Source organism: Agelaius phoeniceus, chromosome 5 (assembly GCF_051311805.1).
Source record: "Agelaius phoeniceus isolate bAgePho1 chromosome 5, bAgePho1.hap1, whole genome shotgun sequence".
In the NCBI taxonomy this organism is placed as follows: Eukaryota; Metazoa; Chordata; class Aves; order Passeriformes; family Icteridae; genus Agelaius; species Agelaius phoeniceus.
In genome coordinates, this window is record NC_135269.1 from 38,814,147 (window position 1) to 38,833,101 (window position 18,955).

The 18,955-nt window shown below is 35.8% G+C and overlaps 2 protein-coding genes across 4 annotated transcripts in view; both read right to left on the reverse strand.

The window, feature by feature from the left end:
* MYRFL (myelin regulatory factor like) overlaps positions 1-4,174 on the reverse strand; it is a 44,585-nt gene extending 40,411 nt beyond the window's left edge. The window contains exon 1 of the mRNA XM_054632089.2: positions 1,754-4,174. Within this exon, the coding sequence (XP_054488064.2) occupies positions 1,754-1,799 (46 nt within the window). The 5' untranslated portion in view covers positions 1,800-4,174. The remainder of the gene's footprint in view (positions 1-1,753) is intronic.
* Positions 4,175-4,308: 134 nt separating this feature from the next.
* RAB3IP (RAB3A interacting protein) overlaps positions 4,309-18,955 on the reverse strand; it is a 32,746-nt gene continuing 18,099 nt past the window's right edge. For all 3 annotated transcript variants that reach the window (XM_077178834.1, XM_054631489.2, XM_054631488.2), the window contains 7 exons: positions 18,683-18,760; positions 18,118-18,321; positions 13,348-13,476; positions 11,040-11,152; positions 7,521-7,620; positions 7,347-7,416; positions 4,309-4,676 (listed from right to left, as the gene is read on the reverse strand). In XM_077178834.1, coding sequence (XP_077034949.1) covers positions 4,594-4,676; positions 7,347-7,416; positions 7,521-7,620; positions 11,040-11,152; positions 13,348-13,476; positions 18,118-18,321; positions 18,683-18,760 — 777 coding nt within the window. In that variant the 3' untranslated portion in view covers positions 4,309-4,593. The remainder of the gene's footprint in view (positions 4,677-7,346; positions 7,417-7,520; positions 7,621-11,039; positions 11,153-13,347; positions 13,477-18,117; positions 18,322-18,682; positions 18,761-18,955) is intronic.

Below are 18,955 nucleotides of genomic sequence, written 5' to 3' on the forward strand. Positions count from 1 at the left end.
GCTAAGCTGCAGAGATGCCACTACTTAAAACTGCCTTTGTGCTCAGTAAACACAACGTCTGCTTAAAAAGAGGGCTAACCACTTCTCTACTTCAGCTTGCTCCCTTTTCAGACTTACCCATGGTTTACAAAAGCAAGAGAGCCTACTCCATGCTGAATGAATGATTGGCTCTTGCAGCCTTGACACATATCCATGTCCAGATAATGAAATTCAGCCATCTAACAGCATCACTGTGTGCTGTGTGGCCTTAGCAGACCTGTCACATTCTAATGGAACACAGCACAACCACATATTATGGAAGGGACGTGACATGTCAAGATGTTTTGTTTTTCCTGTAATTAAAAGGAATCAACAGGGCTTCTCACCCTGGCACACACTACCAAAAGACCTTCTAAAAAAGAGTTGAAGTAATAATTATATAATTTAAAATAGTAATTCTCATTAAAGAGCTTATACAGCTAAAATCCCTGCCACACTTTCTACATCAAAGTATCATTGTCACAAGAATCAGAAAACAGAATCTAACCTATACTTCCCTAGAAAGTCATGTTTTCCAAGAGAATTCCTTAAAAATGTGCTTTTTTGTAATATAATTTGTGTTGAACACTATTGTGATATTTAACTGGTATGCAATGAAACAGTTGGGAAAAAAAAAAGCATGATAAAAACAAGTATTATGCTGCTGAAAGCAAAGCCAAAAAAGTTTGTTAGCCTTTCAACTCCATGACGTAAACTGAACTTAAGGAACATGGTATGAATTTCCTACCACCTATAAACAACACATTTGCTTGCTAGCAGCTCTAGATTGTAACTGATCAATTTAAATTTCTTGGCTTAAATATATTTCTTTGATCAAATTTTTAATGTCTTAGCTTGAAATTAAAATTTAGGTTACAGTTGCCATCTCTCACCCAGACCAACAGAGGGGCCAGGGAAAAGAATAACACAGAAAGCAAATCACAAGAGTGATTTTCCCAACTAGTTAACTTGGTAGTTTCCCAAGGTACTTTGAGATCAGTGAATACCTGCATTTGAAAACAAATACAACAAAAGCAGCTTAGAATAGAACAGTTTACATATTCAAAACAACAAGCAAAAAGCAAACTGGAGGGAGAGAAAAAATAGTAAAAAAAAACAAAAGTAAAAAGCCTTTGAACACATTATCAGAGAGTCTAAAAATGCAGTTTTATTGCGGAATCTATTAGGAAGTGAATTGTGTAGTAAGAGAAAATGATAAAACTAATTGGACCAGCTTGAATAGAAAATGTCTTGGAGAAAAAGGCAGGACAGATGATCCCAGCCAAAAGACAAAAATATCCAAGTTTAACTCCTCAGAAGGGTCCTGAGGGTATTGACACAATCAACATTTTACCAGTTACAATCGGGCCATTTCAGTTAGTGGAAAGAAAACCCTCTTTACCTGACATGCTAAAACTGAGAAGGAAGTGAGATCTCTAACCACATGAAAATCACTAAGATTTCAGAAGTGTTACACTGCAATGAGCCATACTGCAGATTTTGCTGGGCGTGCCTTCCCTTTGGTATTCTGGCCACAGCACAAAGAAAAAGGCACTGCGGCACATCTGTACTATTTGTAATCATTCTGGTACTGTCTTCCACAATAACTTAGTGTAAACACAGCTTTGGGTTTCAGAGTATTTTTTCTTCCTCCTTTCTTCCTCAGTTACCCCCAACAATTACTGGTTTTGCTGACACTAAAAATTGTTAAGGCTTCTCTTGAAACTCATCTTACCTTCAAAGAACTGCTGCAAGGCCTCATTTTCTCCCACCACATCCATGAAAAGGCAGTAGAAGTGTTTTGCTTTCCTACTACTTGAAGAGCTCCCACTGGGACAAATGCAGTCTCCTCCAGATGATTATGAACATGCCAAGGAATACATCATCATTTTGTCAGAGATTTCAATGACTTTGTCTCAGCTGATTTCATTCCTCTGTAACTAGATTCAGGGTTATACTTAGGCTTTATGTAAAGGACTTAAACTACAAAAAAGGAGAATCTAACAAGGCTTTTGAGGCAAGATGATATGGGTTCTAGCCTGTCAGTAAGTCTAATGTTCTTGTCTTAAGGACCTTTGGTCCCAGTACTAATTACACATGCGCAAAAAATGCAGCAATAAAAATTACTTATCTTGTCTTTGTACTTTCACATAGGTCATGTAATGAGTATTACCAATAGAAGCAATAGTAATCTAAAATGCAAGAGCAAAGCCATCATTGGTAGGGAAGTAGAATTTCTATGCTGTTACTATTATTGAAAAAACTAAATCACACATTAGCCTGCTTGTCTAAGGTAACACTGGAAAACATGGGAAAGCAGAACATGGAACAAAGCTCTTTTAAGGCTATCAGCAAACTCTATTACACTTTCTCTTAGTTCATCTTTAAACACTGAAAACTGCCCATTCTGTCACCACTAAGCAAACAGGAGAGAAATACTCAAGTGTTTTGAGCAGACATCAAAAAAAGGCATTTGGTTATGAACAGAAGTTCCAATGAAGTCTGACATTATGACATTTTTGGAAGTAATTATATTCAACAGACAAAGAGTTGTCCAATTTTTACAAGCCCCTGGCACTCACAGTGACACAGGTTTCTCATGATAAACAGCTCATATGAAAAATATAGAAAATAATTTTGGATTAGGACATGAAGACAGAAGTCAGTCACCATTTATGAGATGTTGATGTAATTGAGTCAGTCATTACTACTGAGATGCACTACATGGGGTACACCTTTGTACAAGAAAATCACCTCAGCATAGTACATTTTAGATACTACCATGTATAAAAATGCCTTCTCTCTGCTTAAATGAGCAACAGGAGATTTTGTTTTATAGTAAGTCCAAATGGTAGCTACTGGCTACCATTTGCCTACTGTTAGCTAATGAAGGAAACCATTCTATCTCATTATCTAAACTAAGGATTAACAAGCATTTAGGAAGCATTTATCAGCCTAACATAAAAAATTAATACCAATAAACACAGCTTGTTTTCTAAGACTGAGTAAAGCCAGACTTCCTTAGCATTATTGAATGGATAAACAATCCTTTAACAACTGCTGGTAGAATGATTCCAGGTTTCTACAACAGCAAGTAGTAGCCAGTGATGAGAGCATTCCCTCAGTACTAAAATTGCCCAGGTTGGACCTACATACTCCATTACTAATAATATCTAGGTTCAGTTGTTTGTTTTTATCTTAGCATTGACATGTCCGGTCAAAGCCAACACTTGCAAAGTGTTTTCATGTATATACAAGCAACACAAGCATGGTATTAAATTGCACTGCCCATTCTATTGACTCTTATGAAAACAGAGAACATTGCAGCAAGACAATGACAAATTGTGTTGGTTTTGTTCAACACCAAAGAGATCCACTGAGATGCTTCTTGTTAGAAAAAAAAACTGTATAAGCTCACCTTCTAGTCAGTTTACCTGTCAAAGTTTTAATCTTGTGTGCAACTGATAAATAGTTGCCAGGACTGAAATGTTTTTCCAAAAAGGCAAGTCCAGTTCATACCACAACCATGTTCCTTATAACATCATAACTGTCTGCTTTCAGCTGAGACAATGCCCAGGAAAAAAATGACCACTTCAAATTCAAGTGCCAAAGAAACACTTCCAACAGAAAAAGCATCTCTTAAGAGGCCAGGATCCTTTTTGGGTGTTCTCTGACACCATTTTTTTCACACACACAAATTGTAACATTATATGGAAATTACCATCAGCATGTTAAAGAAATCACATAATGGAAATTTCTGAGTTTCAAGAACAACTATGGGGGAAATTATGTATAAGACATTGAAAACTGGAAATCCCAGAAGACTGGGGGGAAAAAACCTAACTTAAGGGAATGAAAAAATTTTAGTGAAAGAAAATTAGAGAGAAATAGAAAGTTTTTAGCAGTCATATATGGGTCAAAACAGATTTCTAACCAAAAAGCAAACAAGATTATTTTATTGTTCCTTCATATTTGAGAAGCACCCTTCCCTAAAGAGAAGATACTCAGGTTTATTGTGCTGTGACTCTTCACTATATGTGTTTCTCTTCCTACATACATATTTTTAAAAATTACAAGTATAGGAAAGCAGCACTTCAAACAATTCCAAGTTCTCACAGCTGTCCGTTAACTGTAATGGCATACATGCATAGAGAGCTACATAAGTGTACCTAAACACTACAATGAAGAAAATACTAGGCATTTATAAAAGTTATATTATGAAGAGCAAATATTTTGGAGTGTCCTACTGGGGAGTTCACATACTATATCACAAAGAACAGGAGACAGAGACTGTTTCAGATTAACACTTTAATCAGAAGGTTTGTTTTTAAATGTAAATTACAATCACTAATACACCTGCAAGTGCTTACCACATTTGTTCAACTAAGTATTATATGTACGCATATACAGCATAGGTCAGTTTAAAACAATCACAGTACTTCGTAGTGCCATCTGCAAATGGAAAAAGATCTTGGACCCACTTTGTGGAAATAAATATTAAGTGACAAAAAGAGGTTCAGCAATTTTAGTTATGTATATTCAATGAAGTTCATGCACGCGCAAGAGTAAAAAGTTTTAGAGCTCTTCCTTGTAATACCCAAGTTTTGCTAGTGACATCTCTCGTCTCAGCTGCATAACTTCCCAGAACATCTGATCCACTAAAAAAGACAGAAATATCATTAAATATACCAAATTCACATTTTATTTCAACTGATGTATTCAGGCTGCCTTACTCTACATAAGTTTAGGGGAACTTCATAACAAACATCTGGTAAAACCAACATTAGTATGTGAAAAGGCAAATTGTATTCGGTTATGACAAAATTTGTTCAAGCACATATTCTAAACATTCTAAGTGAGAGTCCTATGAAAAATTCCTCAGATTTTAGTTATCTTTAAAATGGAGAACAGAACTATATCAGTATTCTTGTCAGCTTCAATTAATTGCAGTTTCTTATTTAAGCTTCCCTGCCCCTTGAGTCATTTTCTGTGAAACTAAATGACTACAAAAAGAAAAAAGTAGAGCTTGTTGAATAAGAATTGTTTCAAAGAATCTGCAATTTTACCTTTTATAATCCTTCTTGCTCCCTTTTTTCCTATAGTAATCTACTAGCAACAATAAATTGGGTAGGAAAGACCCTTTTTTCTTATCTCATCTGTATCTTTCTAAATGTGATAAGCCTAATGCATAGCCTAAGCTTCTAGATGTCACAGCAATACAAATCAAAATCATGGGGTAAATAATTATTCAAGACAAAATTTCCATGCAGTCAAGATCCTGATGTAGAACGTCTACAAGTATCATAAACCTGAACAAGCACAAGGTCTTCTCTACCATAGTTCAAAAACACTTTTGCATAAGTGACCTCTGTCTTAAAAATTATATGGTGCATTAGTAGAAACGCATGCAGCACATTATACAGACAATTATGATGAGTGCCTACATTCTTGTGGATGTATTGTTGAAATCCTTACATAAAGTTAGAAATGCAAATGCTATGTTCTAGTGGTAAAGATGATAACTGAGCTGAAACACCAAACTTTGGGGTTTTTTTTACAAACTTCTTGGGAAGAATAAATCAATCTGATAATGTTGAAAATATTTCATTATATGATATAAAAACCCATTAATTTCCTTTTTTTTAATCTCGATAGCAAAGTAAATAATTTTTAGTTGAAACTTCACAAGTCCTTTTGGTCAAAGTAAAAGCCTTTTGACTACAAACCATATTAAAACTTAAATAACGCATTTTCAAGATCTTCAGTGATGCTAGTAAATTAGTAAAAATTACCACCATCTGAAGGTTTTATTAAGCATAATTAAGTATAGTAAATAGCAGAATTTCTGGTGAATTCCATGACCCTTTAACATTGAAAATTAACAGCATTATTTTTTGTAATTAAGTCTATCTATCACCTCAGGAGTACTTCAGGTTAGAAATATTTGGGTGTAGCTAAAATCCTGAGCTCTTGAAATTTGGAAACATCAGGAAGAGATGGACTATAGGTGAAGTAGGAAAGCAGGGCTAATTCTAGCCAAATTCTTGATGGAGGAAATCCACAGACACTTGAAAACTGGAATAATGAAATGCACAGACATCCATAAATATTACAATGTTAACTGATTTACTTTACTTCCAAAAATGCAACTGAACTAAAAAAAAAAATTTACATTTTCACAGAGAAAGCAAATATTTTCATTTACTATTGACATGGAGCTAATGACACTTTTTCCACTATCTGTGCTCAGTGCTTCTGGAAGCCTGAGTGATATGACCCGTTTCAAAAAAATTTGGACTGAAAGCTGTTTGGCAATATTCTTTGACCTGGACAGGAAAGAGAACTGAATCAACTGTGTGCAGTTTAAACACAGCCAAATAATCTTTTCTTTTTATAGTGATAAACAGGTAAAATGGACTTGAAAATGAAGACAAAGCTATGCCTTGCATATATATTTTTAAATTCCAAAATCAAGTAACTAGGTGTTCTGCAAATATGTTTTCACAAACGTTCTTCTTTTATATGGACAGATCAGAACCACATAGCCCAGCTAAGCAAATTTCTGAATTACTGTGCAGAAACAGTTTAAATAGGCAGTTGTTGGATATGATATTCTGACACAACCAAAGCAACTGGGTAACAAAGGTAGGGAACCCCCCCAAGCCACAGCCTGAAGCAATGGCAGCAAAAATCACATTTCTCTTTTGGCGTGGAGGGCGATCAAGCCTTACATTCTTAACCAGAGCCCTAATCAAGATTTGGCCATGCCACTGCAATGATCTCAATTCTCCCCTGCACTCAGATGAATGATTACAGGTTTTCTATGTATTTTACATTTTGCAATTTCACCCAAAATATTGTCTTTCTTGCCAGTTCCCCCTGGAAAAACAGTCTGACAAGAACTGTCTCAACTGCCACTGCACAAAACCAGAAGACATAACAAAACACCAAGCTAAAGAAAAAGTGGTCCAGATTAAACAAAACTGAATTTTTTTTTGCATTGAAAATACCTCCACATTCTGTGACACAAATTTGATTTTTGACCACTGTGTGGAAAAACTGTGACTAACTCCCCTAGTTATATTTTAACATTTCTTACTGCATAAGGGGTTTTTAAATGAACTGAAAATCATTGTATTATAATTTGTTGTTTTAAAAAATAACTTTATTGGAGAGTGAAATATCAACATATTCTCAAAATTACAACTATGACTAACTGATAACCTGTAATGTCACAGATAGCAACTTTGTTACACAGAGAGCAACTTTTAGGAACAGGCATTATATAAATGTCTTTATATAGGTCAAATACAATTTTTTATACTCACCATCTTGCTGCTTCAACAGTCCTTGCTGGATGTATCGAATATATGTAAAGAAGTTACACACAGAAGTGATCTAAACTCATAAAAATAATGGTGGTTAATGTAATTTTGTATAGAGGCATGGAAAAATATTTAAATAACTACTACACTAAATTAAATAATAGTAAATCTACTTACCCTGTAACGACAGAAAGGAGAAATGTAGTAATAACTGCTTGAATCTCCTAATTTGATTCTATGCTTGCATGACTTACTTTGTCCACTGAGAGCACACTTCCTACAAATATAAAGGTCACAGGATTCAATAAACCAATCTGACACTAATGTCTAAACACATGCATGTGTTTATGGTGTCAATGTAACTGCTTCACATTGGCACAGACAGATGAGTGTCTACTTCATTTTACAAGCTGCAATTATTACATTATGTTGTCAATTATTTTAGTCCCACAAGGTCTAATTTCATTTCAATCTATTGGTGCATTATGATGCTTTTTTTGAATTTTAAAACTTTCTTTAGCTCTGGGAAAGAACTTCCATATTCACTAATTTAAATTGGCTTGACAACTCTGGTACAGTGGGATTTCTTTAATTAACTCTTGGTATGTCAAATAAACATTTTTAAAAGTATCAGTTGATGCCAACACTTGAACATATTTTTTTAAAGTTACACTTGATATTGTATTTAATCCTAAAAAAAAAAAAAATCAGCCTCACAGAAGAGCAGTCAATTCTCTGAGATGCATTTTAAATCCGGTTTTGCATTTATGCCCAAATTGAAATCATATTTTACATTCAGAGTATAAAATCTTCTGGGACAAAGGAAAATTGGCTGTCTGGCAGTAATTCTTTCTGTTACCATTACAAAAAGTGAGAGTAAAATAATCAAATTTACTTCTGGTGTATTGCAACTACGCAGTATTCAGAAAAGGTCATTAGTCACCACAAACTGTTCCCAAAAAAAAAAACCAAGTTAGGAAATGAATGAATTTTTAAAGATGAGAAGAATTTGATTTATTCTGAATGTCTGTATTACAGCCTCTCAGATGAATTGGGTTGTCATGGCAACCACTGTTTCATTAATTTTAAAAGCTGCTGGCTCTTCTTTCTCCCATTTCTACCTCATGAAACTGGGGAGTCTAAGAACAAGCTGCCTTTCAAAAGTGAAACAAAAATTACTAAGCTTCTGTGGTTCTGAACAGTGGCTCATAGGCTTTTTTAAATTGCCTGCAACTGGTCCACAGAACCATGTAAAACAGGATAAAATGGAAGTGTGTATACAATTTTCCATAGCAATTTATGAGGACTAACAGCAGTTCATTGATACAAGAAATCCTAAAGTAGCTGAAGCAAGCTGGATCACAATTTCAGTCTAGCTTTTGTAAGAAGACAAACTTTCAATGATAGGAAGATAAAACTCCTTTTTTCTTCTGGTTACATAATTGCCTTCTCTGTGTTGTCTTCCATCACAGCAGTGAAAGCTGAGGGTTCCTGCTGGTGACTCAGTTCTATGCTGTACAGCACACACAGCTCGGCGCTTTGTTCGCCTTGGGCACAATTATGTGAATCTTCTGGGGAAACCCCGCTGCCTTTTGTTAGGGCAGCACTCCCTACACACCATCACAGTTACCATTCACTACCTTCTGTATATTCAGAACCTTTCTGTACTACTATCACAGCTTTCTGTCCTCCACCCCTCACTATGCTATTTGGGCTGTTACTCACTATTTTATGCACCTTTTTACCTCCACACAAACGTACAACAAAATGCAAAGGTACAACAAAATGAATTCTTTAAAAACATTACTCTAGTTTTTGTTATTGCTTATTTTCAGTTTGTCTATATTAAGTCACCCATTTAAGCCAATAGTTTCAATTAAAAAAGCATTTTGTACCATATAAAAATAAAAACATGAAACTGCTATGCTGATTCAGTGAAAACTGCAACACCTGTTTCCCGTTCAGTTCCAGTAATAATATATAAGGCAAAGCACAACTGCTGTAAAATTACACTTAAATACTGCAGATTCCTTACCTATTACTTACCTACAAGCAGCAGCACAGAAGTTTTTGTTGGTACAGAAGAGTTGGAAAAGGGAGAAAAGAATTTGCCTGACCTTTTGGTATATCTAAGATAACTAAATTACAACTTGTGTATTGTCATCCTAAAACATGAATCTCTATCTTGCCAAATATGTAAGGATTTTCTAAGTTCTGATTTTAAAGCTATCCTACACTGGAGAAAACAAGTTTAAAATCTCCACAAATTTCTGAATGATGCAGTTGAGTCTCCTGTCTGGGTTAAGTATTTCATCACATCAAGATGTGGCAAAGTTGCTTGAACCACAATGATTTCAAATCCATTTGCCAGCTGTTTTTTGACGACACATGATTTGTTTCAGTGGTTTCTGACTGTCCAGATTCTCTACTGCTTTCATGAAACACAGATTACAGTGGCAGATCTTGGATAGGAATTCCCTACTCCTTGAGTAGCTCCATTACTGGTGTAGCCCCTTTTGATGAGAGGCTGCTACAGCTCAAAAAGTGTGTTCTAGTGACAGGAGGAAGTTGAAAAAAATTTGAATGCTTGAACTTTGCAGGCTAGAAGGGATCAAAGACTAAGTCATAAAACACGCAAAACAAATTTTCATTTTATACAGCCTCTTTAAAGAGAAAATAAATAATTTTGAGACGCGTCAGTTGTAGTTTCTCTTACAGTCAGAGGAAAAACGATTAAAAAGCAATGGCAATAAGAAAGAAAGAAATCTTAAGAGTCAGATGAAAACATTCTTATGAAAGGTTTCCATTATAAAATTGAGTTCTCTCAAATCAAATATTACAGAGTAAATTGTCAACTTGTCCAAAATACTTCCAACAGAATGGTCAAGTCTTTCTCAAGATTTAGAAGATATTCAGATTAATATCTACACTGACCTCGCTTTCTTACTCCAACATCCACTAAGGCATCCTACAATCCCGTTCCTTCTCCACATAATCAAAGCCTCAGTGCCTCAGGCAAGTCCCTCCTACCCAATTCCAGTGTTTGTATCAGCACCTGACAAGAAGTCTTGCTTCACATTTCTCTAGGACCATTCCAGAATTTTTAAAATAACCTTCCTTCCTGTCATTCAAGCATACTTCCTACTTTAGATACCAACTCTCATTCATCTTCATTCCCACTTACATTCCTCCTGCTCAAATTCAGAGGATCAACTCTCTCTATATTTCTCAAATATTTCAGCTACCTTTGTTAGTGTCCTACATATGTCCTGTATTTTTTATGCCACAAGTACTCCAGATGTCATAAACCCAGCCTGTACTATTTCAATACCTATTCCTTGCACGATCCTTTCCAGCTCAGAGCCCCCAGTTCAAAGCCATCTGGTTTAAGTATCAGAATGCCCTTCTCCAAAGAGGTGAATGTTACTTTCAGGGTCAATGCATCAAAACAAGCAAAAGTCAAGCTCTCCCCAAATGATAAGGTTTGTTCTATATTAGGGGATTTTTTAAAAGTTTCATTTATTAGTTGCTTACTTTCCCACAAAATCTGTAGGAACAATTTTGAAGTCCTAGATTTTTAGGGAATTAAATTTAAGATACACAAATTTGACTGAGGTAAATCAGCTGATAGCAGTTTTCTCAAGCCAAGAGAACTCAAATGAGTCAAGAGTATCCCCCTGTGTCAGCTCAACATACTTTGGTCCCCCACATTCAACTGCAGAAGCTTTCACAAATCGAACAGGTTGCAAGCCAACAGGTTCAATGCTCAGAGTGTTGTTTTCAACAGCTTCCAGAACAGCTGAGGCCAACTGCAAGAGAAATTTAGAAAGCAGTTAAAAACAGCTCTGCTTCATACATTGCCTCAAAGCAGTGACATATTTCTTATTCTGGAAACTTAAGAACACAGGAAAGAAGGAAAAAAAAAATCAACCCACCAAACAAAAATTCTATTACAAATAAGATTTCGTTTTTATCATGAGCAAGAGATCCCATTTCCAGGCTCCTGTTTAAATTCTGCCCTAGAAATAACCCTGCCTTCCCTGAGGCAACCTAACTTCCTTTACAGCCAGGAATGTAGTAAAGCATGTTTAAAACACTAACTGTATTTTCAGCTTTTCCTCATACACCCAAATAGCACATGTATTTATATATGCTATGCTCTTGTCAGAGACTGAATATCACACAAACTTTATTTTAAAAAAATGGTCTGATTTTATTGTGCTGTATGAAAAATACAAAATTATGCTCCATACATCTTTATCTTAAATAAAACAAGGAAATGTTATGTCACTGTTTTCAGCTGAAGATAGCTCTAGCAAGGTGTTCAAACGAGTAAGACTGAACAATATACAGAAAAGCCAGTTGCAACTTTCAAACGCTAGCCGACTTAAAGGGCAACTTTACTCAGGTTTTTTTATGTTCACTCCTTATAAGCAATCATAAGACACTGGAAATGTGACCATTTTGCTTGAGTGGATTGAACATTTGTCCAAGACCACCGTTTCAAGTAATAGCCATTACTTGATTTAAAAAAAGGTGCAATTTACATTACTAATGAATTAATTTTGTGCCAAGGTTCTTTCCTACTAAGTAATAAAGGTATTTTTTTCTATTGCACTTTAATTATTTTAAGACCAGAATGTTACTATTAAAGTAGCTCATATGAAATACTCTTTCTGCCAAAAGCAGAACACTACACGTACACACAAGAGGCTACTGAGAGTTAATGTAATACTTCAACCATTCACATAGCTGCACTTCCAATTATTCAAAAACACAATACATGTGCAATTTATTGCTTGGTTTAACTGCACACTAGCATCAATAGCCAAGTAAAACAGAAGTTGGTCACTACACACAGCATTTGGAAACAATAAATGGTGTAACTGACAAGTGCTAGAAGCCTCGTTCTTCCCTTAAAAGGCAATACAAATCTACAGTACTTATATTACCAATGAAGAACACATTCCAAAATTAAGTTGCTGCAAAAGACAACAGGATGGCCTACTTACATATACTGCAGAAGCAATTTAATTCCCATAGTAACCAAGTAAAATTTTGGTGGGAGAGGTTTATATGATGCTGTACACCAACCATAACAAACTGGTATACAATTGACTAAAAGACTGCATGTGCTTACAGCCAGCAAGTAACAGTAGATGAAAAGCATGGGAAAAGAACACAATACCTCCTGAAAACAACACATGAACATTATGAAGAAAATGTAGGTGTTTAATTTTATTGGGAAAGAATATCAATACTTAGGACTTTAAAATTTCTTGTTCTGATTTTAATAAAGATCTAAGAATATGCTCCCTTTTCCCTACTGACAGGCACTACAAGTACAGCCTATAAATGGTGCTTAAGGACAAAAACTCAGCAAAGCAGCTGGATCTGCAATCAGTTCCATGTTATTTCTAGGATAGGTGAAACTCCAGTATTTCCTCTGTATGGGAGAATGTGTGGGAATAACACAAGGAAAAAAGCCTCCTAATTTGATTCCTCTAAAACCATATTCACCAACTTCCCCTGCTGAATCTTAAATCCCTAAGCCAAATTCTTGTAACTCAAACCTCTCTTCAAGAAAAGGCCCAGACTACGCTTGCAGTCTGCTTCGACTGATATGAGAGAAAATCAGTCCACAAAATTAAGTATCTTTGTCTCTACTGCCCCCTATATAAACAAGACATAGAATACAATTTTTACACTCTATTTGAAGTATCAGGAAGAAAACTTCCATCCATTCCAACAAAGATCAGATTCTAACAGACAGGCATAACATCTGAAGAAGTAGACATAAAAGGCCTTCTCCAGAAGAGCGTAAATGGAATAGAATAGTGAAGAAAAAAATGGTCAAACTTTAGGACTTCACTGTAAATTGCCACAGACTAATGAAACAAAAATGGTTAAACTTCATATTAAAAACAATATAATAGTCTTTTGGTTCCATGTAACATATTTAAGGGGAAGGTATCAGTGAGCACATTTTGACCATTTCCATTACCTCACTTTTGGAGAAAGTTAAACATGGAAAAATATCTTCCCGATAAATTTTGTCCAAGAAAGGACATGTTCTATCCATAGTAGGCTCATCCTTCCAAGACCTGAAGTCATTGTACAGAGACAGGTCAGCCTGGAACACACAAAAATTCACATATTTTAGTAACATAATTATCACACTAGTGTCTATCATTTGCAAACATCCACAGGTAAATAATAAGCATTAAAATGCCTTCTATTGTAATGGAAAAACTGAAAGAATGTGATGTGTAAATTGAAAGAATGCTATCATGGTTCAGCTACAAATACCTTCTTAAATCCACTTTCCTAAGCCTGTAAATTCAAGCAAATCAAAACAAAATGATTTTCAATACACAGAGATAATGCACTTACTGGTTACCACTGCACACTACCACTACAAGCTAATGACCTTTCCCCCATTTCCTAAGCTTACAGATAGCTTTGAAATACTTAGGAAAAGCCAGAAAACAGTTTCCATCTTCATGCACCTTCCTTAAAGTACTTCAGTTCCCCTCCATTTATATAAGTTAAGAAAAGCAGAGAAATTCAAAGAAAACAACTGCAATCCTAGACATCTTACATGTTCATGCTGCTTCTGACTCCAATTTGCTACTATCCAAACACTAAAAGAAAACAGACTAACACACTGAATATCCTAAGAAAAGAGGAAGTCAAAGTACAACTCAGTTAAAAGTACACCATTATTCTTCACTTCTCCTCTTTAGGATAAAACTCTCTCCTACACCTCCCTACAACAGAAAGGCAATGATGGTTGCTGGGAATGATTTATGAGCCTGCTTCCCCAACAGCTCCTCTAGGCAAAGAGGAAATGCTAAAATTACCTACTAAATCATGCTCAGAAGAACTGTATTTCTGTGTTAGGAAAAAATAATTGTACCTGCTTTGAAAACACCTTGTTTTGTCACCTCCAGGCTGAGATCAGTTAGCAGCGGGATGGCCCCTACCCAGTGTGGTGCTCCAGAGATGGGTACTAGGTTGTTATTAAAAATCTGTTTGCATTATGGGGCAATCTGTCCCACAGGCTTGCTACCCACTAACAGCTAGAGCACACTGAGGTGCTCCCAGAGCACATCATCTGCTTTAGGGTTACCTGGGAAAAGACCTTTCATGGGCTCCAAGCAGAGTGGGGGTGAGTGCTTCTGACATGTGCTCTTAATCCAACAGATAAAACTAACTCCAGTCCCAAAGGGACATGCAGCACCATCCCCAGACTGGTTTGGACATTCTGCTTCAGCACCTTCAGTCTGCTGAACGACAGCAGGCTATACTCCTAAAACTAAAACTATTGAAAGGATGTACACTGCAGGAGAAAGACAAGCCAGGATGTGAATCTAAAATTTTGTATAGCACATACTAAAAGTTGATTTTTAATCCTATTTAAAAGAACAGTATGCTGCTTTGAACCAACCTCAGTCTCTTTTTCATTCCCCATGCATCACCCCTTCTGAGCTCTCAGTACTTTGCCATTCTTTTACATATATGCTTTGGGGAGTTCTTTTCATCATTTTCAGGGGTTTTTGGTTAAACTTTTTTCTTTTTTTTTCCTTGAAAAATAACTTACAAAAATTAGACTGGAAATTTCGTTTTTCATTAGATCCACTTGCATTATGCTCAGGTACAATCAGGAACAACTATCTAAATTAAGCTAATCCATAAGTGTTCTGGTTGCTAAGCCACCAACTTCATGGTACAAGTGCAATTCAATATGTGTAAATTGCTCCCCCCAAAGGAACATTTCCCATAACTTAAACCCATCTCAGGTCTGGCTTCAAAATTAATACAATCAAGAGCTACCAGCAGAAAAACATCAATTTTTTACTTGCACTTTAGAATTCTAAAAATTAAGATGCATTTCTTATCAACTTGGTTATTTTCTATATTTACTCAATTTTACCTAAACCGACAGTTTATAAGAAGCTGCCTTGAGAAGAATTGTTCAGTGACCATAGCCTGATGATCTTCATTTTCAATCTACAATATGTGATATTTGTGTATCTCCTCCCTGCCTTTATAGATGCTTTCACTAGATCCCAGTTTTGATTACCTGAAATTAAATATACAATCAAATGTAATAACAATTCCAGTTAAATTTTTTATGCTTTCATTACAATAGATATGACATCAACAAAATACCTCAGCTCTTTGAAAAACTGTGATGCCTCTGGTGAGGCAGATACCTGTCTGCTTGAGATCTGGGCAGCTTATCTCAATCTTTTTAATACTGAAATTCATTAGACATGTCTATTTATCTAGAGCTTACTACCACATACTAGGAAATATTTCTCCGGGATGTTGGCAGCTTTCTAGCCCCACTGCAATTTAGGGTGGACTGCCAAACACTCATGACTCTGTCTACATTCCACGAAGAAATCTGAGAGCTGACCATCTTTACACCCAGCTCCATCCCATAACTCAAAGCTCTAGGTGGTAGACTCTGCAAAAGGGTCCAAATCTATTGGCTCAGGACCAATACACAGCCCTTACCAAGGGTACTCTTGATCCCCCTTAGAAGTCAAGTCACTCAGAATCAGAAGAATAAGATCCAAAAAGTAACAACTCAGTGGCATGAACAAGCAAGAAGGGGACTGAACTAGGGTTCCAGACCCAAACTCCAAGAAATGCAAAGAATTTATCTTAGAGCAGCTACAAATAAAGCCAGTAAACAACATGCCAAAGCACTAGATAACCGGAACCGCTGGGAAGGCATTTATCTCCTGCTTTTCTTTTCACCCCATTCTACATTCCATTAAATACTCTCACTCAGAAGAGAAATAAAAATACTCCAGTCCCACTGGGTAGAAAACCAATGTGCTTCTTAGTGATTCCCTGGGCCGTCACTGGTAGAAAAAGTCACCAATTTGAGCAGCCTTAGGCAGCCTTGAAGTATCTCCTTATGCAGCCAACAAAAAGGTGAATTAACTAAAGAAAAACATCAGGCAGACTGGTTCTTCTGCAGCATGTCCTCCACAATCACCACCTTCTCTCCATGAGAAACTGTGGTAAAACAGATTTCTCTGGCCTCTCGCTCTTGCCCAAGACTAAAAAATTTCATTGAGTCATGACCTCGGTGTGATGCTTACAAAGTAATTAGATTCCATTCCAGTTCTCCCCTTTTCTGAAAGGCAACAAGGATTCAGTTTTAGTAAGGAAAAATCCTTGATACCACTGAAAGTGGGCAAGTAGGTTGTAAATAATCTGATTTCTTTTGAGTATGAAACATCAACTAGAAGATGCCTTCATTTTCTAGTAAAATATTTCTTAGTAACTTTCCAGTAAAATTTTTCTATAGTAAAATGGTGTCCAGTACAAATGCAATTAATGGTAAAATGAAGTGTAAGGATCCAGTCAGCATATCACCCTTCTGACAATAGCCAGCAGCCACAGAGCTGGCTGAAGAGACGTCTGAGGGGAAGGATAGAAGCTTTCTAAGCCAAATGTCATATCTATCTCCTATATATATTGAGAGGCTTTTTTTTGTCACTTTCCATGACTATTTTGATGTATTTTTAATCTTATTTCCTCATGAAAATATTTCATTAAGTACTGACTATAAATTATTTTCCTTTTAGCTTCCAGAGTTTTCATTAATTCATTAATAATTGTTCATCATTCATTTTCTCCATGTCACCTGAGATTGCAGAGATTTTTCTTCTATCTCAAGTATCTCTACACAGAAATCTTTCCATCAGGTTTGACCATCTATGTTACACTTTGAACTATTTTCAGTGTCCTTTCTGGGATGAATATATCATAGCTGGATGTGCAGAAACACTCTTACTACATGTTTATAGAGCAGTACAATACTATCTTTTGTTATTTATTCCTTGCCTAAAAACTCTTAACTCTCTGTACGTCTTTGACCACCACTGAACACTGAAATAGGGTTTTCAGACAATGATCAACAAGGAAATTAGGTTTTTTTCCAGCACAATGTAGCTCTTTCCAAGAGCTTTCTTTTCCAAGAGCAAGCTTGCTATTTGCATTTTTTTCCTAAATGCCTCATTTCTCATTTATTGATTTTAGGATTTCATCTGCTGTTTTACTAACCACCCAATAAAATAAGCTCCTTCTCCACACTTTGGTCAATTTTTGCTACTACCATTCCAAGTACCAACCCCTTGCCACATTATTTCCCTAATTTCAGTGACATGATTAGATTTAAAAAACAAGCAAACACACTAACCACAAAAAAAACCAACCAAACAAAAAAACCCCAACCCACACAAAAAACCCCAAAAAACCAGATAGGACTCAGGATTCCAGTGACTTAGAACCTGTTCTCTAATAAATTACTGATTTCATCTTTTCCCTGGCCTCTTTCACCGACTACTGATCTATAAAATTACTCTTCCTCTTTTCTATGACAGTTTATACAATGCTTATGAAAGTTTATGAACTTTCAGTGATGGATTTCATGAAAAGTTCACCAGGACCTATCATTTAGTTATATTGTTTGGTTTATTGTTTAGGGCTTTTTAATCACCAATTAAATTTTTTAATGCAATTTCAATATTTGAAATCTTATCTCATCTTCCCTTAATGTTTTAAAGGTAAATAAGACTTGGAAAAATCACCTCCTATTGGTATGTAAGGAAAGTTCTTTCATTTATGAAAAATATCTCTAAGATAGTAAGCACTAAATGAAGATTTAAGATATACTCTATTTATTGTGAGTAAAACAAAACAATAAAGCCAGTTTATCAGCAAAAAGAGAAAGATCCTTGTACATTACCTCTTTACAGTCTTTTACAATTGGCTGCATCATGGTAAGGTCCTGATGACTGCCACCCATAGCACTGCTTGTACTCTTGTTTCTTGCATGGCCTTTCTTAAAAGGAGTTCTTCCACCAGACTGGAATTCCTTAGTTGGAGATGTTGGTGAAGTAGACAGTACTAGTGTTTTCAATGCTGCTACTTCAGCCTGGAGGACATCAATCTTCACAGGGCAGGGGGGAATAAAGTCATTAACAAACAAAAAATATATTAATTTATAAATACGTTAAATCAATTAAAAACATGTCCAGCTATCTCGCTGCACATCGAAACTTCATTTTCCAACAGTACTAACACACAGATGCCCAGGCAATTGCATACTGTAGCAGCACTGGCTTCCTATGCACCTTGCTGGCTGACATGACAGTGAAACACCGGGTCCAAGTATGTCAAGCAACACAAAACAATTGAGTATACATTCTAAAAATGTATACAGGTAATCCTCTACCTATAGCTTTATGATTCACACTTCAGATTTAAAACCATGTGAAAGTGCAAAGCAAACAAGCTGGGAAAAAACTCACCTTTCCTTGTGCTTCTTTTAACTGTTTTTCTGCTGCAGCTTGTTTGACATTTGCTTCTTTAACCATTTTGTGTGCTTCCTATAAAAGATGTTTAGCTAGTGTAAATGCTTCACACAAATCTATGAAAAAATCCAACAACTAATGACATACTTTTGCTTCATGAAGACTACTTGTGACTATTAAGATGTGCAATAGTCTGAAACGAAATAGCTACGTTAAAAAAAAATCCCTATAAATCTATGATTTTTGATTCATCATTGGCCAAATAAGGTT